The sequence below is a fragment of the Nipponia nippon genome, unplaced genomic scaffold (assembly GCF_047370975.1).
Source record: "Nipponia nippon isolate SJK-2023a ecotype South Korea unplaced genomic scaffold, ASM4737097v1 scaffold_1, whole genome shotgun sequence".
Lineage (NCBI taxonomy): Eukaryota > Metazoa > Chordata > Aves > Pelecaniformes > Threskiornithidae > Nipponia > Nipponia nippon.
In genome coordinates, this window is record NW_028262290.1 from 82102162 (window position 1) to 82123532 (window position 21371).

The window sequence follows — 21371 nt, forward strand, 5'->3', positions numbered from 1 at the left end:
AAGTAAAATACCTGTCTTCCTTGAATTTTGTCTCATCAGCGGGACAGGAAAGTAATTTTAATCTCACATTTTTCTAAGTTGTCCTTCCTTTTTGGAGCAGGCGAGGGAAAAATCCTGGTTTTGAACATGCTCGGAAGTCAGGGTGCTTGGGTTCAGACATGGCTTTTGCTGCATGTGCCTGCATATGAATTGAACATAATTCATCTCTGGGGTCTTGTTTTGAGTCCACTTTTTTCATTCTGATGTGGGTAATTTTGGAGGATGTTTTGGAAGCAGGATTCCATTTTCCCCTCCTTCTGTCTGTAGCTAGGAGGATAAGGCTTGCACCTACACACTCAAGCAATTCTCAGGCCTGAAGTAGTTCACTGGTTTGGTTTCATACTGAGCAAGAGAAGTTAGGTACATGTGCCGGGGAATAACACTATAGCTGTAGCTAGTTAATTAAAACCCAGTTCACAGTTGTACATTTAGTTGAATCCCTCTCCCCCTTGAATGGTTACTTGGCAGCAATAGCGTACCAAAATTTTTAATGTCAAAACCAGATGTTCATACTCACTTTAAGAGTTTTCCACAATGCAAGTTCTGTCACTCTCAGCATCCACTTTGTGGGCAGGTCTGAGATATCTCTAGAAGTTGGTTGAGCTTGACTGCAAGTTATTATCTAACACGCTAGCCAACATTTTCTTCAATCTGTTTGGAAGTTTCTCCTCCCTTTTAAAAATCAGTTGTACTTACTTTATGGAAAATCCTGTTACAAGAGCTTTGTTTTTACATTTTTTATTATTTAGGACAGAAAAATTGTTGCAGACCCAGGAACCTGTCATTTTGCCTAAAAATCAGGCAGTTCTGTATCAACATGGACTCTTTGTCTGGTGAAACCATTTTGAATATTCTTCCCATGAAATATTTTACAGTGTAGCCAAAGTAACTAGACAAGGCGATGCTGAGCTTGTCAAAACAGTCATCACACACTGATGTATGTGACTCCAACCCTGCTGTGAGACTTCTGACCCATTCACTTTCTAATTGTGGTCATTAAAGCATTCCCTCTTCTTGGATCCTCAGCAGACAGAACATTCTCCTCGGCTTTGTGGACCCTTCATTTTCACTTAGCCAGATTTTAAAATTGAATTCTGGTCAGCATGTAAAACATCCAGACTGACTCCTTAATCCAGCAACCTCCTCGGGCAAACACAATAGCAACAGCTATGTCGCAATAGCGACAGCTACGTCAGGTCCAGCAGAACGCTGTGCCTAGGTGCCAGCTTCTTCTGTGGAAACCCAGCTCAAGGATGGGGACTCCTGTGGTGCATTTTGTATCACCTACTCCAAAGAACACACTAGAGATGAAATTTTTACACTATTAATATTGTACTGCTTCCCTTTAGAAAAATCACTTTGCATTATTGAGCGTGTATGTAGTACGTATTTGAAGGCAAACGTATTTCCAAAGATTGCACCATAACATAGACAGATCTGCAACACAGTCTGAAGAGGAAATAGCAGCATTCAGTTTTAAGATGTTATTCACTGAACAAAATGCTGTGCTTCAAGGTCCCAGAGCTTCGGCATAACCTATGGACAATTTGCCCATTTCATTGTGTGAGGCCTATGGTAAAATTTGTGTCCGTTCAAATAAATTTGAAGCCTAAATTAAAAATCCAGCTCCAAATTCAAATGAATGTAGAAATCTAGTTGCAGGTGGCAAACTGTTTCAAGTCCGTATCTCATGCTTCTTACAGCATTTGTGTGAGCCCACTGGATTATCTCAAGGGATTTTTTTTCCTTTTTGTTTTTAAGAACTGTCACAAATGAGCAGTTAGGTCACTTAAATAATCACTGCCAAAGATATTTGCAAATAGTGATTTTAATAGAAATCTATAAAAGGGTGATTTAACAAAGTTGGATGGCAAGGTTCACTCTATTACTTATTAAACGAATGGAATACATGTATAGAGAGAGAAAGAGAGAGAGAGAAGGGAAGATTGAAATAGAAGGAAATACAAGGTGGGTAAAGGAGGCCCTCCCATTGAGTCACAAGGTTTGGAACGGACCCCCTTGCTTTCTAAACTCCTTCTCAGAGAGGAGCCTAGGTGCAGCTGGATCCAGTCCTAGTCTCAGACTTGGTCAATGGTTTATGTCTAAGGACTTAGCAGCAACTTAAGGTTTGTTCACAGTGAGGAGAGAATCACAAGAATTTAGCAGTAACTAATTATTGGTTACTCTAGCATCTACAAAGTGATTAAATAAAGTTTACTACGATATTTGAATCAATTCTCACACACACAGAGCATACAATAGGCCTAATAAAGGTACCTCTTAAAATCCCTCGCGAGTTTGGTATGCGCAGATAAAGGTACCTATTAAAAATTCCCCTCGAGTTCAGTGAAATACTCACTTCAATGATTGTCTCAACAGGCAAAGTGTTGAACCTCAAGGAGTGAAGGGCACTGGAGGTCAGTCCAGGTCCTGTTGCCAGGCCTCCGTATGCAAACTTAAGAGTTCGCAGCTCTCAGAGGCATCCCGCTCAGAGGGAGATTCTGCCACAGCCCGCTGCGGTCCAGGAGAGCTCAAAGGGTCTCCTGTGGTACCGTTGTTTATAGGGTTGTCAGATGATTGACTTTAGGCATCAGTAAATTTCCATTCTGGCCACAGCTCCGGTCAGTAATTACTGAGTTCTCATGAATCTCAGCAAGGGAGGTACGATCTTCCCTTACCGATCCGCCCGAGTTATGATCCACAATGATGTGTTCCCATGCTGCCAGGGGGTGTCTGATGATGCCAGGTGGGATCAAGGCATTCTTGCTCCCCAGCTCAGCCATGCAGGAGTGCCTTGTACGACCAAGGGGCACTTAACCGCCAGATTCATTGCTCAAAGGTCAAGCCTTGACAGGAGTCCCTGTGATCGTAAGGTGATCCAGAGGAGGCGGGGGGGGGGGGGACAGGCACCACCACAAGAACTGAAGCATATTCATACCTTCCACTAAGCCTCTGAATGAGAACCTGTTGTATCAAGTGGTATGGGTTTGGGTCATTCACGTTTTTGACGTGGTCTCCATACATTGTTGTCCTCTTTACTACCAGACTACAGGATTTGTGTAGCACTTCTGATACATGGAGCTCTAAGGTTGTCATCCTAACTTTTCTGGCTTTTTGTGGGTCACTTCATCCCCATTGGCCAGTGTTTCAGCAATACAGAAAAGCTCTTTTTATCCCTACCTGAGGGCACCTCTTTAGGCACAAGCTGCAGAATTTGTCTGAGTAGACATTTACGGCTAAAACTGTTGGGCCTTATCACTAACAGGTAGACCCTCCCTTCTTCCTTGTAGATGTTTCTAGCTATGCTAATGCAATGTGCCCAGCTGAACTTGGTACAGATAAGAATTTCCTTTCAGGGGCCCGAGACTGACAGTTTGCAGTACAGGAGAAACAGCACTTTCCCAAAAAAGCTTTCATTCACCACCATGCACAGAGTGGAGGTTAAAAATGGGTGAAGTCTGTGAGCGTGTTTTTCCCTTTAATCTAGCTCTTTATCTTTCCTTGCAAGGTCTGGCGTTTCTCCTCTAGTCTAGTTACCTCCATTCATGGCCAGACTTTGTCACTTGAAACAGTCCCTTTCTGCATCTGTCCATGTCCTCCCATGCCCTTACCAGTCTGTTGGCTCCTGCTGGCTCTCCCCATTCTCCTATGTTGCCCAAATCTCCACCCTTCTGCAAGCACATAGTCTTGCCATAGTTTTGCATCCTTCCCACATTGCAGGCTTGGGGCTGGATTCACATCTGTTCTCCAAATGCTTTTTGGGAGAGTGGGTAGAGTTTGTCTCTTTTATAATGGGGTTGGATGGTGAAAGAGCCTCTGATGTTGGTTTACAAACTCAGCCAGTCAGCAACGACACTGCCTCTGATCAAAAAGCTGCGTTGGCTGCCACGTAGTACCATTTTCTCAAATTGTCACTGGGTTTGTATTGCAGTAACAGATCATAGACTGTCCCTAGATAAACCTAGGTCCATCATTTTACATTTGGAATATGGTCAAAATTGGTCTGTCGCTTTGCTGGTGCTCGAAATCCCAAAGCAACCTCACTGACTCCAGCGGAGTTCCTCTGGTGTAGGGACACATCACAGGAAATCCAGACTAGTCAGTCAGGATGATTCTGCCCTTGCAACATGAAGATATCTTCATCAAATCCAGCACATGATTTCATGCCCACCTTTCTGGTCTTGCTGAGTGATTTGTCTTTACTGCTTGCTTAAATTCACTGCGTTTTTCCACTTAGGCTGCTCCAAAGTAACATGCATCAGTTTGACTCGTGAAGCCTCCATCAAGCTGTCTCCTTTACATGGGAAACAGATCTCCATTCGCTACTTGGACATGACAGACTGCTTCGTCCTGGAGGACGAAGGACTGCACACCATTGCCGCTCACTGCACTCAACTGACCCACCTGTACCTGCGCCGCTGTGTCCGCATCACCGACGAGGGTCTCCGCTACCTGATGATTTACTGCACGTCCATTAAGGAACTGAGCGTGAGCGACTGTCGCTTTGTCAGTGACTTCGGCATGCGGGAGATTGCCAAGCTGGAGTCGCGCCTCCGATACCTTAGCATTGCTCACTGCGGCCGGATCACAGATGTGGGCATCCGCTACATAGCCAAATACTGCAGCAAGCTGCGCTACCTCAACGCGCGGGGCTGCGAGGGCATCACGGACCACGGTGTGGAGTACCTCGCCAAAAATTGCACAAAACTCAAATCGCTAGATATTGGCAAGTGCCCTCTGGTCTCAGACACCGGCCTGGAGTTTCTAGCCCTCAACTGCTTCAACCTGAAGCGCCTGAGCCTGAAATCATGTGAGAGCATCACTGGGCAGGGCCTGCAGATTGTAGCTGCCAACTGTTTTGACCTGCAAATGTTGAATGTGCAGGACTGCGATGTCTCTGTGGATGCTCTGCGATTTGTTAAACGACACTGCAAGCGCTGTATTATAGAGCACACCAACCCTGCCTTCTTCTGAAAGGACACCCCACACCTGTTGTTACAATGCAGTATTAAAAACACTGATGTATAAACACATGCTCCCATATTCAGTAATGCTGTCTTTTCTATAGCTCACGGGAGTCAGCTTTTCTTGTATGTTGTGGGTGAGGGGGGTTTCTAGAGGACTATTTTGTTTGCTTTTTGTATGATCACTTTTTAAGGTGCGGTGGGTCTCGTGGAGAGGCTGCCTTAATGCAAAAGCAATGAATGCTCAGCATCCCCAGTGGGGTGCCGTTTCCATAACAGCCGTGATCTTGTCCCAGGCTACAGTAGCTACCTCCAAAGGAAATAGCACATAATCCCTCCTTTGGAAATGCTACTAAGCTGTGTCAAATACATCTGAATTCCAGCTGTGCTCATGAAGCTGACTATGCAATATGTGTCTGTGTTCCCCAACTTCTTCCAATATGGCTGATAAAGCATCCCCTTGTCTCCAAGTAGTTTCTCTTTGGTAGTCATCCATTGTAATCCCTCAGGAAATACTGGGTAATGTTCTTAACCATACTTGATTGAGGCGGAATAAGACCTGCTGGCCATTGCCGAGCACTCTGCTGAGTGAATCAGGAGATTGTGCCCATGCATGGATTCTCTTGGAAAGCCCACCTCCAGGTCACTCGTGCATCATCACTACTTGCCTTCATTTCTAAATCCCCCCCCCTCCTGCATGTGTAGTACCACCCTCTGGTAGCAGATAGGGACTTCTGGGTCTGATCCGCAGTGACATATTCACCTGAGAGAAGGAAAACAGATGAGATACTGGTAGCCTGGAAAAGGGAAAAGCCAGCAAATCAGCCCGAGAAGCTGCTGTAATTCTGCAACAAGGTGAGACAGCACCGCAGTACACTGGGGACTCTCTGAGGCGTTGTGGAGCAGCCTGCGCGGGGCAGGCCCCATTGCCGTGCTGCGCGGCTGTCACCAGAAAGGCTGTCTTTGTCCCTTCACTGTATCTCTTCAGCAGCCGTGGCACCACTGCGGTTGACACTCCCTGAGCAAACCAGGCACGTGCGTTGAGGTAAATTCAGTATGTGCCTTAATACACATAGAAACCTGACCCTTTTCTGTGGCCTTCCAGTTCAAAGGATAGATGGCTGATCTTGAGACTTCAAAGACGTTAGCCTGACGTTAGATAACACCTCTGGGGACAGAGGGGCTTAGAGTGTTATTCACATTAGATTTAGATTTTGTGAAACCTTGTCTGTGTGTGTTCCCTTAGGCTGGAGAAACAGCTGCTGTTCAACAAGGAATTAAAACGCCAGCATTGCCCTGTGACACTGGGAGCCCCTTGTACTCTCATGGTCACTCTTGCTCAAGCGAGAGCAAGCGTGGTTTGGAGGTTCCCCCATCTCATTGCTTCCTTCCCTGGAGCATGTGGTTGTTTCATGGCTACTTTCTTCACAATTTTCTGGGAGCTGTTTCCCTGCATTTTCACATGTAATGCTCAGATCTGAAAGCCAGACACATTAAGGGTGATGATATTTTCAGGCAGGCCCCCTGCGCCTGACTGACAGGTGAATTCATACGTTCAGCTCAAACGCTATAAATGTCTCAGTAGAGAACATAAGAAGGGAAGCACCATGTCTGGTTTTCATAAGCAGTAGTTCCATCATCTCCAGACAACACTAATAAAATCATTGATATGAAGTGAAAATCCATATGCTCGAGAAAAATACATAACTGCTGAGGAAATACTTGTAGCAATGCTCTCTCAAATTACAAAAAAGCAATGGTTTGGACATGTCCCTGCAGAGGGAACTTGTCCTACTGCTGCAAAGATTCCTGTAACTTATGTATGTTCCTCCAGTTTTGAGTTTCTTTACGTACAGGATGTCATCAGCTCTGAATTATAAATCAGATTGTACTAAAGCAAAGAGGGCCATGGAAAATGAATTTGTCATTGCTACTATTACTGGTCAGTGACTAATATGGGGTGATGCCATCCTTTGGCCAGTTAATATCACTTTGGTTTTCCTTTCTGTGTTTTTAAAATTAGAGATTCTTCTCCAGCAAGTAGTACAGTGTATTTTATCCGAGCCAGCTATACTCTCTGTTTGTCCTTTATCTCAAAATGGCCCCAAGGATAGTTAAATGTTAAGCCTATTCCTGAGGATGGTGGGATTTTGAGCCATTTGCACTCATGAAATATAAGGCCTCATTAGTAACATTTAACTGTTTATTAAAAAAAGAAAAAGCTACTTTTCTGGCTATGCTAAATTGAGTGAATAGTGCTACATGGTTTTTAAGGTTTCTAATGTTTAAATTGGCCTGTACTGTACAAATCTCACTATAAAGCCTTAATTTGCTACCAAGAAATAAAGCAATATATTGGTAACTGATGAGCATGCATCGTCATTTGCACTGATTGATTAACTTCTGGTGAAAAAGATTAAATACTTGTAAAAGGTGAATGAGCACGTCAGCACATCAGGTAGGTGGATAACTACATTAAAAAAGGAAAAAAAAATATTTGTTATAGATTATGACCTTGCCTATCTGTCTCTTTAAAATTTGATTTTCCTCATAGGGTTCTTCTTGAAGCTGAAACATAATCGGTAACTGGAAGTGTAAGTAAAATAAAAAACAGTATATAAAAAGCACATGTATAAAAATTTCAGGAGAGCCTCTGCGTTGGTTTAAAGGTAAGTTAACATATTTGATGTGAAAAGTAAAATGGAATGACTGAAAGGGTAGAGGACTTACTAGTGCAATGTTGCCTTTTGAATGCTCTAAAAAAAACACTCTGGGGGGCACTGGTGGAAAAAGAATGAAGGTAATTTTTCTAAGCCAAACATTTTTAAGTATGCAGTCTTACATGATCGGAGTTGGCACTCTGAGACTGCTACTTATTTCAAGAAAATTTGAATTTAACTTATTGATACAGCTTGCCTGTTTTGACTTTTAACCTTTTCCCTATGTCTACTTGCACAATGATACAACCAGAAAAGAAACTGAAATAGTGCATGTGGAGCTGAGTTTGCTGGAAAGGTTGCAACATGCGACTGATGTGTCTTCATTCCGGTTTGGGGTTGGCAAAGACTATAAATTTCCTGAGCGAAAACATTGTTGATTCTTGAACCATAAAATTTGGGCTCAGGCACTGAGGCTTCTTCTGCTCTGCAATAGCATGTGGTGATCTCATCAAAGAAAGCAGCGATGAATCCCATCAGCCAGGCTGGCATGTTTTTTCTGTCTTTGGAATGACTTGTGTCCTGTAGAGAGAGGTACCTTAGAGCAGGCGCATCTCAACTACCACGCACTGTGATTGCAACCAAAGCTCTGTCTCTAGGTATTCATCCTTCTCGTTCCCTTGGCTTTCGTAAAAAGTGGAACTGTATTTTCCCCAATAGCAGCATGAGATTGATGTGACGTGCAACACTTTTGCTTTTTTGAGCTATGCTCATCTGGCTTCTTACAAAATGCAAACCAGCCTCTGCTGGATGTCTTGGACTCAGAACCGTGGTCCAGACTGTAACCTTCAGTAGTGGCTTACGTGGTTTCTGAAAACTTCTAGCCTTTGAACTGGAAAATTAAAAAGCTAGCAAAAGACCTAATTTTAGCACTAGGCTTGAAGCAAGTCCAAACTCTCATTAAAAAGAAATGTAGTGACCATTTGGACTGCAGACTGGCTGACCCGCTGCTGCCAGTGTTAGTTTAAAGGGGAAAAGTTCTCTGACAGAGTTGGTGCCTGGCTCCTCTTCCCCCAGCGTTCCCCAGGAAAGTAACCTGCCCTCGTTTTTTTATAATTTTGTCAGTTTAGCTATTCGTGCTGAAACTATCCATGCTGGGCTTTGAAAATGTTAGTTGAAATGGTTCATCTGGTTCTGTAAATAAAGCTAGGAGGAAATGTCATTTTGCTCATGTTAAACTCCTGGTGACCTTTCCTTTGAAAACGGTTCATTGCTCTTCATCTCCTCTAAGGCCTTCAGACTGAAAGTGTGAGCCATGCCAGGGGGTCAGCTTTGGGACAAGGATGTGTCTTACTGAACTCCCAGTTAAAATTCACCCCAATTTAGCTACGTTACATGTCTTTGAACATCTCCAACTCCATTATCAGGGAGAAAAGGGGCATGCTCAGATCTTCCGGAGCTTGTAGTCTGGCGAGGCTGAGATTTGGCAAAGCTAAGAGGCGTTGTCGTGGTTTAACCCCAGCCAGCAACTATGAACCACACAGCCGCTCACTCACTCCCCCCCAGTGGGGTGGGGGAGAGAATTGGAAGGGTGAAAGTCAGACAACTCCTGGGTTGAGATAAGAACAGTTTAATAATTGAAGTAAAATAAAATAGAATGATAGTGGTAGTGGTAGTAATAATAATAATAATAATAATATAATACAATAATAATGTACCAAGCAAGTGATATACGACACAATTGCTCACCACCCCCTGACTGATGCCCAGCCTGTTCCCGAGCAGCAATCCCTTCCCCCCCGGCCAACTCGCCCCAGTTATATACTGAGCATGACGTCACATGGTGTGGAATAGCCCTGTGGCCAATCTGGGTCAGGCCCCCTGGCTGTGCTCCCTCCCAGCTGCTTGTACGCCATGCAGAGCATGGGAAGCTGAAAAGTCCTTGACTGGTGTAAGCACTACTTAGCAACAACTAAACCATCGGTGTGTTATCAACATTATTCTCATACTAAATCCAAAACACAGCACTATACCAGCTACTAAGAAGAAAATTAACTCTATCCCAGCTGAAACCAGGACAGGCGTTTATCACTCTCGCAGTGTGAAGGAGGAAATAACCTGAATTATACAGAAGCTGCCGGGAAAGTCAGGGCAGGGTTGAAAGATGGGGTTTTGAGAACTGGGACAAGAAGGAGGATGAAGATTTCCTGGGCAAGGGAGACTGGGACTGAGATGAGAAGAGATTGAATGATTTTCAGTAAAGAAACTGGGGCTGGGGTTAAGAGAGGTGGGTGTGTATGACTTGTTGAGCAGGGAGAGTTGGGCCAGAGAAGCTGTAAGTACAGAAGAATGAAGTTTGGGGCAGGGGCAGAAACATGAAGAAAATAAACTGAACATCATGTAAATACAGTACCCTCCCTCGGCGAAGACTCTGATAAAGGCTGACAAACTGTTTCAGTGAGGATGCCTCAAATTTGAAACAGCCTTTCAAAAATGAAATAGTAATTTTGCATTTAATGCATCCAGTATCTCCCCTTTTATATTCTTTGTGAAGCCAGAAAATCTTTACAGTCAGAACTTCTGCCTTTACCAGCAAATGTATGCAGAGGCCTGAGAGACTGTCAGCCTCGGTGTCTTGTTCCTGCCTGTACGCCTTTGTGCGAGGTAGTTGGTCGAGAAGAACAAGGCAAGGCAGGTTTGTAACATCTATTCTTCCTTTTGCATTGTATTTCAGCAACACCAGCTGGTCTGCTTTGCTAAGGTGCAGGCGTCAGTATGGAGCCAGATTCGTGCCCTTTTGATGACTGTTAAAGGGCATAATAATAATAGGTTCAAGTTACTGCCAGGCAGTAGACATCAGAATTCAAACTTTGCTTAACAAAAATACATTTAACTGAACGACATTACTGCATGCCATTAAACAGATTAAATCACTTTTCCCCATAAAATAGCTGAGGGATGTTTATTTTCATGCACCCCTGCTGTACAGCTGAATGCTTCAGAGCAGGTTTTTCCTCTATTTTTGTCTTCTGTGAAAACTGGGCAGAACCATCAGGTCATTTTTCCCTTGTCCTCTGGATGATCATAGAGGCGCGTCTGAGATTTAAACTAGTTAATGGAAATCTTTTCCAAGTAGGCTCTGCTAATAGAAATTTAAAACAATATTATGAGTGTAACAATCCAGTTGGCCATAGATATGTCAAATAAAGCCATTATAAATATAAAGGTTACTAAACAGGCACCAGAGAGAGAACCAGAGGGACCAGAAGGAGGGGTCTTTTTAAAAAAATGAAAAAAACATGAGCTTTTACAAATGACCCTGATACTTTTAATGCAGAACAGAAATCTTAACCGTTCCTTCTAGCACTAAAGATACTGTGTTCTTTGGGTTAGAATAGATTAGTTTTCCTTTGTTTTTTAAAGAAACATTGCATGCTGTAGCCTCAAGCTCACATAAATGGTAGACATGGCAAAAACAATCTTAAAAAGATGAGAGAGAATGCAAAGAGGGATTTGTGCCAAAAGGAATGAATATTTTTAACAGTTTCATGTTGCATTGTCTGTCTTTGATGGCTCCTAAAACATTTTTTTTAAATCAAGTAAATGGCCATTCTTGAGAAGTTTCCGATACTTCTTGAACATACTCCCTTCACACAATTGCCTCAGCAGATAGACATCAGAGCTTTAGAAAAAGTGATTTTCTAGCTATAAAAAATAAGTGTAGCTAATTTATCATTTACAATTTGCCTTATCAAGTGTTTTCACATCTTTATCACTTCTCATATAAAGGATATCTCCTAAGTCTTTATCAGGACAACTGAAAAAATATTTCTATATATTTATTAATAACAAACTACATTTTTCTGACACCCAAATTTGCTCTAGTTATCAGTTCCTAGTCTATTGTATGCTGTGAAAATACTTTGAAGAATAGAGCTTATTTCTGGACTTGAGTTACACTGTATTTGACTACTCTATGGTCATATATCTCCTGTGGTATTACGGTTGTTGATGTGTCTTTTGTGACACGACACTGCAGAGTGGCTACCTGCATTTCAGCATGGAAATAGAATTGCCTAACACATGACGTATGTATGTGACACATAGCAGTTGTCAGCGCTCAGATCTCACGTGCAACTGGCTGCTGGGGGTCTGAAAATACCCATCCACGGTAGCCTCACTACTTTTGTAGTGATTCATTCCTTAACTGCATGAAGCATCTTCCATTTTATTGGGCATAAATTATAGGAAAAGACTCTAACTAAGTTCGACACCTGCTTTGGTGAAGGTAGTAGAGCTGCGACCTTTTCTCCATACTGTCTCTTCCTTTTCTCTTCTGCCCTCAGAGAGTTATCCAAGCTCCTGTGAGAGTCTGAGGTGCTCTGTCTACATAGTCATGGATAATACAAATAATGAATGGCTCGGCATTAATAGGAGGAGTAAGGCCATTTACTTGGCAGGCAGTCCAGGTGAGGTGATTGCTGCAAGTCAGTGACCACTCAGTGGCCAAATTTTGCTCAGGTTTCTCGGTGGAGGTGGGAAGTCCCTGCATGAATGTCAGTAAATATGATGCTTTCCAATGCTTGTTCTTACAGTGATATGTAAAACTACAAGATGAATCAGCTGGGGGAGGGGGGGGGGGTCCACATAATCAAATCATTAAAGTCATCTTTGTTAAAGTAGCGTAGTAGAAAATCAGGTATACGTCTATCATGAGCCACAACAGCTTTCACCGATTGCCAGCATAAGACTGAGCTGCTGGTGAGTTTTCATAACATTGCAGGTCATCACTCGGTGGCACTGCTGGGGCAGCACTGGCTTGGCTTTTTTCTCTCTGGTGTTGTATTCCTGTGCCTGCACCACTGTGGTGGGACCCACTGCCTTTTCCAGAGCCGAGAAGGAAGGGAAAGCTCAAGCAAGCGAGGAAGTGCCTGGCATAGGACAGTAACAGGAGAGCCATGAGCTGGGGAAGGGAAGGAGCGGGGAGGCACTTCATCTGTCAGGACAGAGAGGAACGTCCTGGAAATACAGCTGCCTGGAGCGGCCTGGGATGCAACGGAAAACCTGGGAAGGGTTTTACAACAAATACGTTCTTGCCGCTGTGGCATCACAGCATCTGCGTGGTTGTGTGTGCAGGGGGACCTGAAGTCTTAAAGCAAGGAGCCCGCTGGCAACATCTCACAGTGAAAAGGGAGAAGAAATGCTGTCCTTCCCGGTGGAGCCGGGTCTGAGAGGGAGGGAAGCTGGGGCCAGTTGGGAGGGGGCTCTGCGGTGCCCTGGGGCATGCTGGGCCTCACATCAGGTGTCTGGCAGCTTGGGTCACTTTACTTTAAATGCCATTTGTTAGATACTGGAGTTGCAAATGAGTGGAAAGTCTGCTTGGTGTGGTGTGGCCAGGTGAGGGGTCCACACTGCAGTGGCTGTTGGAGCCCTGTCATAAGCCAAGGAGAGAGGGGAGAAAAGGGGTCAGGGGCTCCTCTTAAAAACATGCGTTTTGCAGCAGGGGCTCTCCCGGCATCCAGATGGGCCTGATTTTCTCCAAAGAGATTACGCTGTGCACTGCTCATAAGCAGCAAACAGAGCTGTGAGAAGGCAGAGGCAACTGTGTCCTGATAACCTGAGAAGAGGTTGTTGAAGACGCAACACAGGCACGGGCTAAGAGACTCCAGGCTCTCCAGCTTATTTTTGTCAAGAGAGAAGGGATGGCAGGGGGGTTTTTTGTTGGTTTTGTTTTTTTTTTTTTAAGTAACGGTCTTTTAGAGTTGCTTGGTATTTACCATCTGTAGGGGAAGATCATTCAAAAACACGGTGAGACTGGCTTATCTTCAGGTCAGAGGGGTATCTGATTTCTGAACGTTGGTTTACTTTTTTGTAAGGCAAATTGATGAAGGCACAAGAGGGCCTTGCAGTCTGAACTTCAGAGGTCATAAACCTCTGGCAGGTTAAATTTGAGAGCATGATAAAGGAGCCTCCCCTTCCCCTGCCAAAAAATAAGAAAAAGCAAGGAAAAATTGCATCAAAGCTTCCAATAAAGAGAGTAAAGGAATTCAGGGCTGAAAGCTGAACTGCAAATGGTAACGTGTAATCTCTTGCCTTGGCATCACAGTGTGGGCTAGGATGCTTTGTCTGGAAAAGAGATAAGTAAGGTGGGATATGACAGGTACGACAAAGGTCATTGCATCATGGACGGCTTAAGGGATGAAGGGACTGAATGTTTACCATGACTAATATTTAAAAAAAAAAAAAAGTTAGAGGGCATCAAGTGAAGCTAGCAGGTAATGGATCCATAGCAAATTAAAGTAGTTCTTTGTTTGCCAGGTGTTAAAGCCTTGGACTCTTGCTACAGGGTGTTGCGGATCCTGAATGTTCACACTGGTTAAAAAGAGACTGGAAAAGTTTGTGGAGGAGGAGTCTGTGCGCAGCTATTAAATACAACAGACAACCTCTGTCTCGGGAAATGCCTGAGGCACAAAGTGTTGGAGGCTGGCAGGCTACGCTGGGAAAATACGCTTGCTCTATTCTTGTGCTTCTCTCTAGGCATCTGGTTTTTGGCTACTGTCAAACAGACTGTTCAGCTACACAGACCTTTCGTCAGCAGCTGTTTTCATATTTTGATATTTTTCTCAGCTGATCCCTGACATGGAGCACACCCTCAGTTCTCTCTTGTGATGCCATTAGTCAGAGTTGCTCAAAGTCCTCCAAATACTAAATATTTTTTGGCACCTTCTTTTCTAAAATCCTTATGCTCCAAAGTGCAAAACCCAATCTTGTCAGAAGCTAACATCCTCATCTATTGACTCTCATGGGAGTAGGCACCTGAAATTTTGCTAGGGGCTTGGTACCCTGAGTATTTAGGCCCTATTGCTGCAGGCCTGCAACAAAAGCATCTCTATATTTGGAAGAGAGAGCACGGGAAGAAGAGGATTTTGTGCCCCCTCTAACTCCTGCAAGTCAGGAAGCCGGTCATGGAGACATGCTGCTTTTTCAGGTCTCTCTCACTCCTCTGATCTACAGGGTGACTGGGAAATCAGGAAACCTCTTGATTTCTTTAAGACAGCTGTGCCGCATCTTTGTAATCAACACCAGAACTTGCCTGTAGCCTCTGCTCAGCCAAAGAGGTTTAAGCGTCTGTGCTTCCCTTTATTAATTTTTAAAAGGGCCTGCCAGTTGTTACGATAATTTCAGATGTGAGAAGCTGTATAAGGGCAGTTCACTGCTCAGTCGGGTATTCAGCAATCTTTAAACAATTGTCTCTGATGCCTGACATCTAAATTTAATCTCCTTTAGATGCCCGGAAGCCAGAGCACAACCCGTGAACATAAAGTTGGTACAAACTGTGCAGTCACTAAGCGGCAGTTCACGGGGGTGTGATTCCCAGACTCATCTGGAGGAGGCAGAAATGCTGTCCAAATCGGGGATGCAAAGTCCCTTCTCTGCTTCTTCAAACCCTTTGCCTACTTCTGGCCCTGGGCCCACACAAATACCCAAACACAGTGAGGAATATAAACTCGCAAGGGTCTCAGCTTTCATAATATGACTAAGTTGTTTTGATTTAAGAGTGCTCGTCTTGCCAAGATTGGAAAAAATGAGTCCATTCTCTTCACGGCTGGATGTCAAAGTACACCCAGGTTTTCAGACAAATGCCCCAAATGGGCTTACTTAAATGAATGACTGGACCAAGACTTGAGTGTTGGAGAACTTAACTCTTTAATATTGCTTTTAGGGAAAACTGGAGAAAAATAACAAAGACAAGACCATTATCAACCTAAGTTAAAAATAGAGTTAAGAGGACGGGGAATCATGTCCTTTTTTCTTATCATTCTCTTCTCAGGCCAACAAACATGTTTGGTTGTTTGGGGTGCTCTTCTGTAGGGCACAGAGCATCGGCAACATGTGGAGGCAAAGGCTGAGGAGGGAACTATGGCACTACAAAAGGGACAAGTCCTTGCTGTTTGCATCTCTGAAGTCACCCACATTAAACAACAAAAAAAAGGTGCATACACAATTACTGTGCTGAGCTTAGAGCACTGAGACACTATTTGAAACACTCCTGGACTTCACTTAATTTTCTACACAGAATTTGCCTACAGTGCTGCAGTATTTCATGTGTTTAAGAAAGAGCTTTGCTCAATTTGCCCCTTAATGCACAGTGTGTGGATAAAAGGTATAAACAACACCACTGATGATGTTTAAACATATTCTGGGTCTTCTCTAAGGTAATCAAAAATGACTCTTTGCTGCGTAATCTAAGCCTGCATTTTTTTTTAATAAGGTGTTCGTCCTGTAATACCCTTATAGCTTAATATAAATGTAGACTCATATTAGGGAAAATCATAGGAGTGTAGAGCAGCAGTTTGCAGGGAGACCTATCACTGTGAAGGGATCCACGCATTTGTGAATTCCTGGCACATTTGCAGGCCTACATTTATTCCTTATTAGAGGCAGAGTTTCAGGAAAAGTGTTAGACCAAAGGCTCAATTTCGTTGTCAAAACATAGGTATTGGATGCCATTAAAGATGTGCAAGGGTATCCGAGACATCCACAGAAGGCTGGCAGGGATGACACAGTCCCCGAGAATGACTTGTGCCCTTTTGCCTCGGCAGAGGGAGGCCAGGCAGATGCCATCAGACATCTCAAATGCCTTTAGTTGTCCTTACTTAGCCAAACATGCTTCCGAAAGTTATAGGGAAGATGTTTGTGGTTAAGGTCAGACAAACTGTTCAGTGGGCCACAAACACACAAAAAATAAACCACAAATGATTGACTATGCAGGCAAGTATAGAAATGACTGTCATGTGAGGCTATGATCATTTTGTAATGCTGGCTGCCGCAATTTTTGTGCAAATATTTACTCTTGGAGAAAGGACAATTCGGGCTTCCTTTTCAAAACTGAAATGTTTCTGATGTTTAAAAAAAAAGAAAAAAAGTCAGACATCTTAGCTCTTACTGCCCAGGCTTTGCTGAAAAGTCTCTAGGCCCCTCTCTGGGATTTGAAGGAAGAAGTCATCTCAAAGCACTGGCTCCATCCCCAGCTGAAGGGGAGGGGACGTTGAGTCACAGTCTAGGAATCGCTGAGGACATCCTACCACCTAAAATAGCTGCAAGGATACAGCCCTGCTCTGCTTTAGGTTCTGCCATTTAGCTGCTGAAGAAACAGCACCTCATGTTGAGCCCCAGGTCACAGGAAGAAGAGCGGAGCTGGTTGCTCTTTGCAGTTACGTTCGGGCTCCTCTGCAGCCCTACACAGGGGATGGTGCCTAGCTCAGGGTGCCTTGCCAAGGGCACTGCGAGGGATGAGGTGTTGGGCAAGACCTGCAGGGCTTTTCCAACTTCTGGCCTTGACCCAGAGCATCATGGAGGAGAATCCTAACTCATCCCCTAACCGGGGACCTCCACGTGGCGAACTCCAGGAGGGCTCAGTGTCCCCTTCATCCTCCCTTTCGTCCTCCGCACACCCCAGGTGCGAGTGGTGAGCAGAGGCAGGGAGGGATGAAGACCTGAAGCCCAGCTGAGTTTTTGAAGCAGGGGCCGTAGCGCAGGCTGCAGCACTGAGAGGTCTTTGCTGCCAGAGGCTGCATAACCTTTGTTTGCAGCATACACGGCCGCTTTAAGTTGTTGTAAGTGTTGTCCTAGGTTTCTTTTCCTACATTATGTTCTATGAGGTAATGACAATTTGCACTGCTGCCTGTTTTTCAGCACTAAATAATTTTCTATTAACTAGGCTCTTTGTTCTGCCTGTTTGTTCGTTCCCTAGCTATTTTTCCTTTGGGTTCCCCCCCCGCCCCCATCTTTCCTGCTTCTGCAGTGGCATTTGCACCGTACCTGCTTCGTTTTGATTTAAAACCAGCATATTTTCTCTCAACCTAGCAGATGCCCTGAAGGTCTCTCAGAAATCCTTCTTTTTTTTTGCTTTTCCCTCAGAAGGCCAGACTAGGAAGATATTACCATAAACCATTAACTGCATGCATAAAAGAGGAGCTAGAGTCTTGCTTTCCATAATATCAGACTATTAAATGCTGAAAGCTATCCCCCAAATGTTTTGTTTTGTTTTGTTTTTTTTTCCAGTAGCTGCAACAGTTGATTGATCCTTTGCAAGTAAAGGCTGAAAAATCTAGCGGCTGATGACAGCATGAAATTAATTTACTTTTGTTTTTCGCGTGAATGTTTTCCTGTAAAACAGTCATCCTGGATCATTACCCAAGGTGAACGATTCATGTGAAAATGATAAATGTTTGTGCTGAATAGCGGTGTCTGTGATATTTATTGAAGGCAATATCAGCTTTCATTGCTAAGCAACAGTGCCTATTTAAATAAAAAGGTAGGGGTGCCTTTTCTATCCTCATAACGTGCAAAAAGATTATCCTGGTTTATTTTGTAAGAAGGAGGTGTTAATGGGTTTATTCTGCAGAGAAGATTTCCCATCTCTCCTTCTTCATCCTTTCTAATAAAATCAAATTCTCTTAATGAACAAGTTGATCAAATTTCTATTTCACTTAATTAGTAGAAATTACCCTAAATAAAGCCATGTATTGTGACAACAGTGTTAGATTAAAAGCTATGGCACCTATAACAGTCCATTTTCATATTGGGCAGCTTAAATCACTAGGAAAACTCATGTCACCCATGACAACGTACCTTATATTTAAAATACCAAATTATACAAGTGCCAAATAGCAAATAGAATAAATATAAGCAGCATTGTGGCTGCATGGCTCCTCAGTGTTCATGTCAATTTTGAAAATTAGATACTACTCTTTACATTTCTTTCATCTTGCAGAGTTGGTCTGAGTGCTTTGTGCTGCCTGCGTCTTGCTGAGAAAGACAAGACCTCTGAGAGCAAGGGAGACTTCTTCCAAAGGCCTGCTGTCTGAAGACAGTTGTCCTTGCATGGGTCCTTGCAGTCTGAAAAAAAGTTTCCTCTGCTGAAGATTTGTTGGCATGTGGTGATTCATTTGAATCCTTCATTTCTTGAAGTATGTGTATGTGGGTTTTGTTGGATTCACTCAAGATGAGGTTCAGGTGAGAACCTGGGAGGTTCAGTTCCAAATCAATGAAGAGTTCTTGGTTCTGTATCATAAACAACTACTTATTTTTGTAGTATCACATGACGTTTCATAATTATGGAGGCTCACACTTCATTGCTCACCCAGTGTGAAAGCAGTATATTCAGTATATGCATTTATCTTCATCATATGTTCTGAGTAGTGACATTAGTTAACGTCACAGCTCTTGATTTTCCTGGAATGCTGTTGTGTTTCCTCATAGCCTGACCAGATTCAGAATAGAGAGGACTCTCTTGTACTGAGACATGTAGTTATTTCTTGGCCTGCTATTATTGATAACATCTGTCTCAGTATTATAAGCCAGTTCTCTGCTGCACTGGCAGCCAAGAAATGTGGTGCTTCGGGATCAAAAATATTGCTGGGTTTGTTATTGAAAAAAAATTTTTTTTAGATGAAACTGTTTAATTCTCGTTGAATTGTGAAATGAGATCAGTTTCACTGACACAGAACCAAAATATTTTCAAACCAATGTTAAAACTTTTTTTTAAATGCTGGGCTTTTAGTTTTGGGTAGGATAAAACCTGTGCTACATTCCTGTCCTTCCGAGTCTGACCTGCCTCCTGACCAACCTGACCAGCCTCCCTCCAAAAATGTCTCCGTTCACTGTTTGAACAAAAACACTTAAAAACAATTCAATGAAATGATAGCAGCTTCCAAATAAAACATTTGGAGTTCATCAACATGTATCATTTTACTGGGTTTAGCATGATTCATTTGGATGTAGAGCTCTACTCTGTGAACACTTTTAAAATTGTTTTCTCCTAGTTCAGGATAAAACAAAATTTGAAACCTGCAGTGTTCTGGGGGAAAATGGCATTTGCAGATTTGTGTTGGCTCTTTCCAGGAGACATGGCTTGCTGTGCTCAACCACTCATCCTTCCTTTTGCATGGGTAGCAACCTATAACACACCCCTTACCTGTGCAAGCACAGAGTGATCCATAAATGCATCTTACAGAAAGGTCAACTGCTAATCACAAGCAACGATAGGAAATGGGATCGAAATGTTATCAGATTTTACAGGTTCCTGCAGAATGGGGTCTTTTCCTGACAAAAAACCCCACGGTTACTTGACAACTCTGCTTACATACTTTTAATATCTTTTCAAGTCCCCCTGTGATCCTGATCCCCTCTTAGGCCAGCAGCAAGCTGCCGGTCCCACTCTACACTTCCCCACGATCCTGGCTTCTCCTGGAATTTGCTAAAAAAAACAGCTCATTTAATACAAATCTCCCGGAGTGAAAAAAAAAAAATCACGATCTGATAAGACCAAGAGAATGAGCAGCTGAAACCTGACTCTGCAGAAGACTGGCTTTCCCTCCCGGTGTGGGGTTCAGCCAACGCACAGGGCAGCTGCACTGCCGCTTGCTTGAGCACGGGCTCCATCTGCGGGAAAAGGACCAGCATCCTTGCCAAAGAGATGTTATGTCCTTGTAAGAAGAAGGGGAAAACCCTCAGGGTTTCTCCTTCTCCAAATGCATTGTGAATTACTGTTTTGCTAAAATGCATTGCCTGCAAAACCCACACAGAAAAATTAACTCTCTGAATCCATGTTCCAGCAGCAAGCAAAGCAAACTATGTGCTGCTGATGTGGTGATGCTGATGGGTAAGGATTTGCTTTTTCCAATGTTAAATTACTACAGCTTTAGGGCTTGCCTGGAACTGGTACCAGTACAGGTTGTCTGAACTTTTCATGCACGAGAGCAAACCGGGAATGCTCCTGTAAGTGTCTGTCTGTTTGTCTGTGTGTGTATGTGTGCATGCACGCAGCTCCCGCTCCATCTACATTCTCACTCTCTTTTTTGTTTTTTTTTCAGTTTGCTGTTGCCACACATGCAAAGCATGGGCATTTGGCCTTGTACCTGTCCAAAGGAACACATCTTCTGTAGGTGTCCCCTGCCATAGCTGAGTCTGTCCAATGTCGCCCAGCAGCAGCAGCAGCTGGCGTTCCTGGATAGTTTTACAGTGGGAAAGCAGGTGAATGCTGATGCTCCTGGAAATGCCTAGCAGGGTGAACACTTTCTCAGAGCTCTTGGTCATGACAATCCGGCAGGTAGTTCCCTATTACTTTTGTTATTACCTCATGTAATTTGTCTGTGAGTTGTCATCTTCAGAGTTTATATGTGGCTAAGTGCAATCCCTCTGTTCAGCAAGGGAGAGATGTGGCTCACTGATAGCTGGGGTCCCTTCTGCTGTTAGGAAAATGACAATGTTTTATTTCTGAGGACAGAGACCTCCACTCCATAGCTGTTGTCTGTTATTTCTGTCATCAGCTAGTGAAGGGTCCCGTGCCTTACCATGCTGGATCGTCTTAGTCGGATTTATTTTTTTTCTTTAGGAGGTCCAAGCTCAGTTGTTGTTAATAAAAGAGAGAGGAGGTTTTGTTCAAGGTCCCCACACACGGACTTGCATTTTGCAGTCCGGGCTTTGCAGGATACCCACCTGGCTTGTGAAAATGCTTCCTTTGGGCCTTAGAGGCTATGAATCCATATCAGTGATCTCTTCACATGAGAATCTTCCTACAGCTTGGCAAACAGCTTGGCATAAGCCCAAGGTCCAGGGACTCCAGGTGAAACAAGAAACGCTGCTGTAAATTTGCTCTGTCTCAGTCTGTGTAACTTTCATGCAGAAAAACAACACACCTATCAAG

General features: G+C 43.6%; 1 protein-coding gene across 4 annotated transcripts in view; it reads left to right on the top strand.

The window, feature by feature from the left end:
- FBXL7 (F-box and leucine rich repeat protein 7) overlaps positions 1–7312 on the top strand; it is a 196073-nt gene extending 188761 nt beyond the window's left edge. For all 4 annotated transcript variants that reach the window (XM_087736876.1, XM_087736892.1, XM_087736902.1 and 1 more), the window contains one exon: positions 4277–7312. In XM_087736876.1, coding sequence (XP_087593002.1) covers positions 4277–5013 — 737 coding nt within the window. In that variant the 3' untranslated portion in view covers positions 5014–7312. The remainder of the gene's footprint in view (positions 1–4276) is intronic.
- The last annotated feature ends 14059 nt before the right edge of the window (positions 7313–21371 follow it).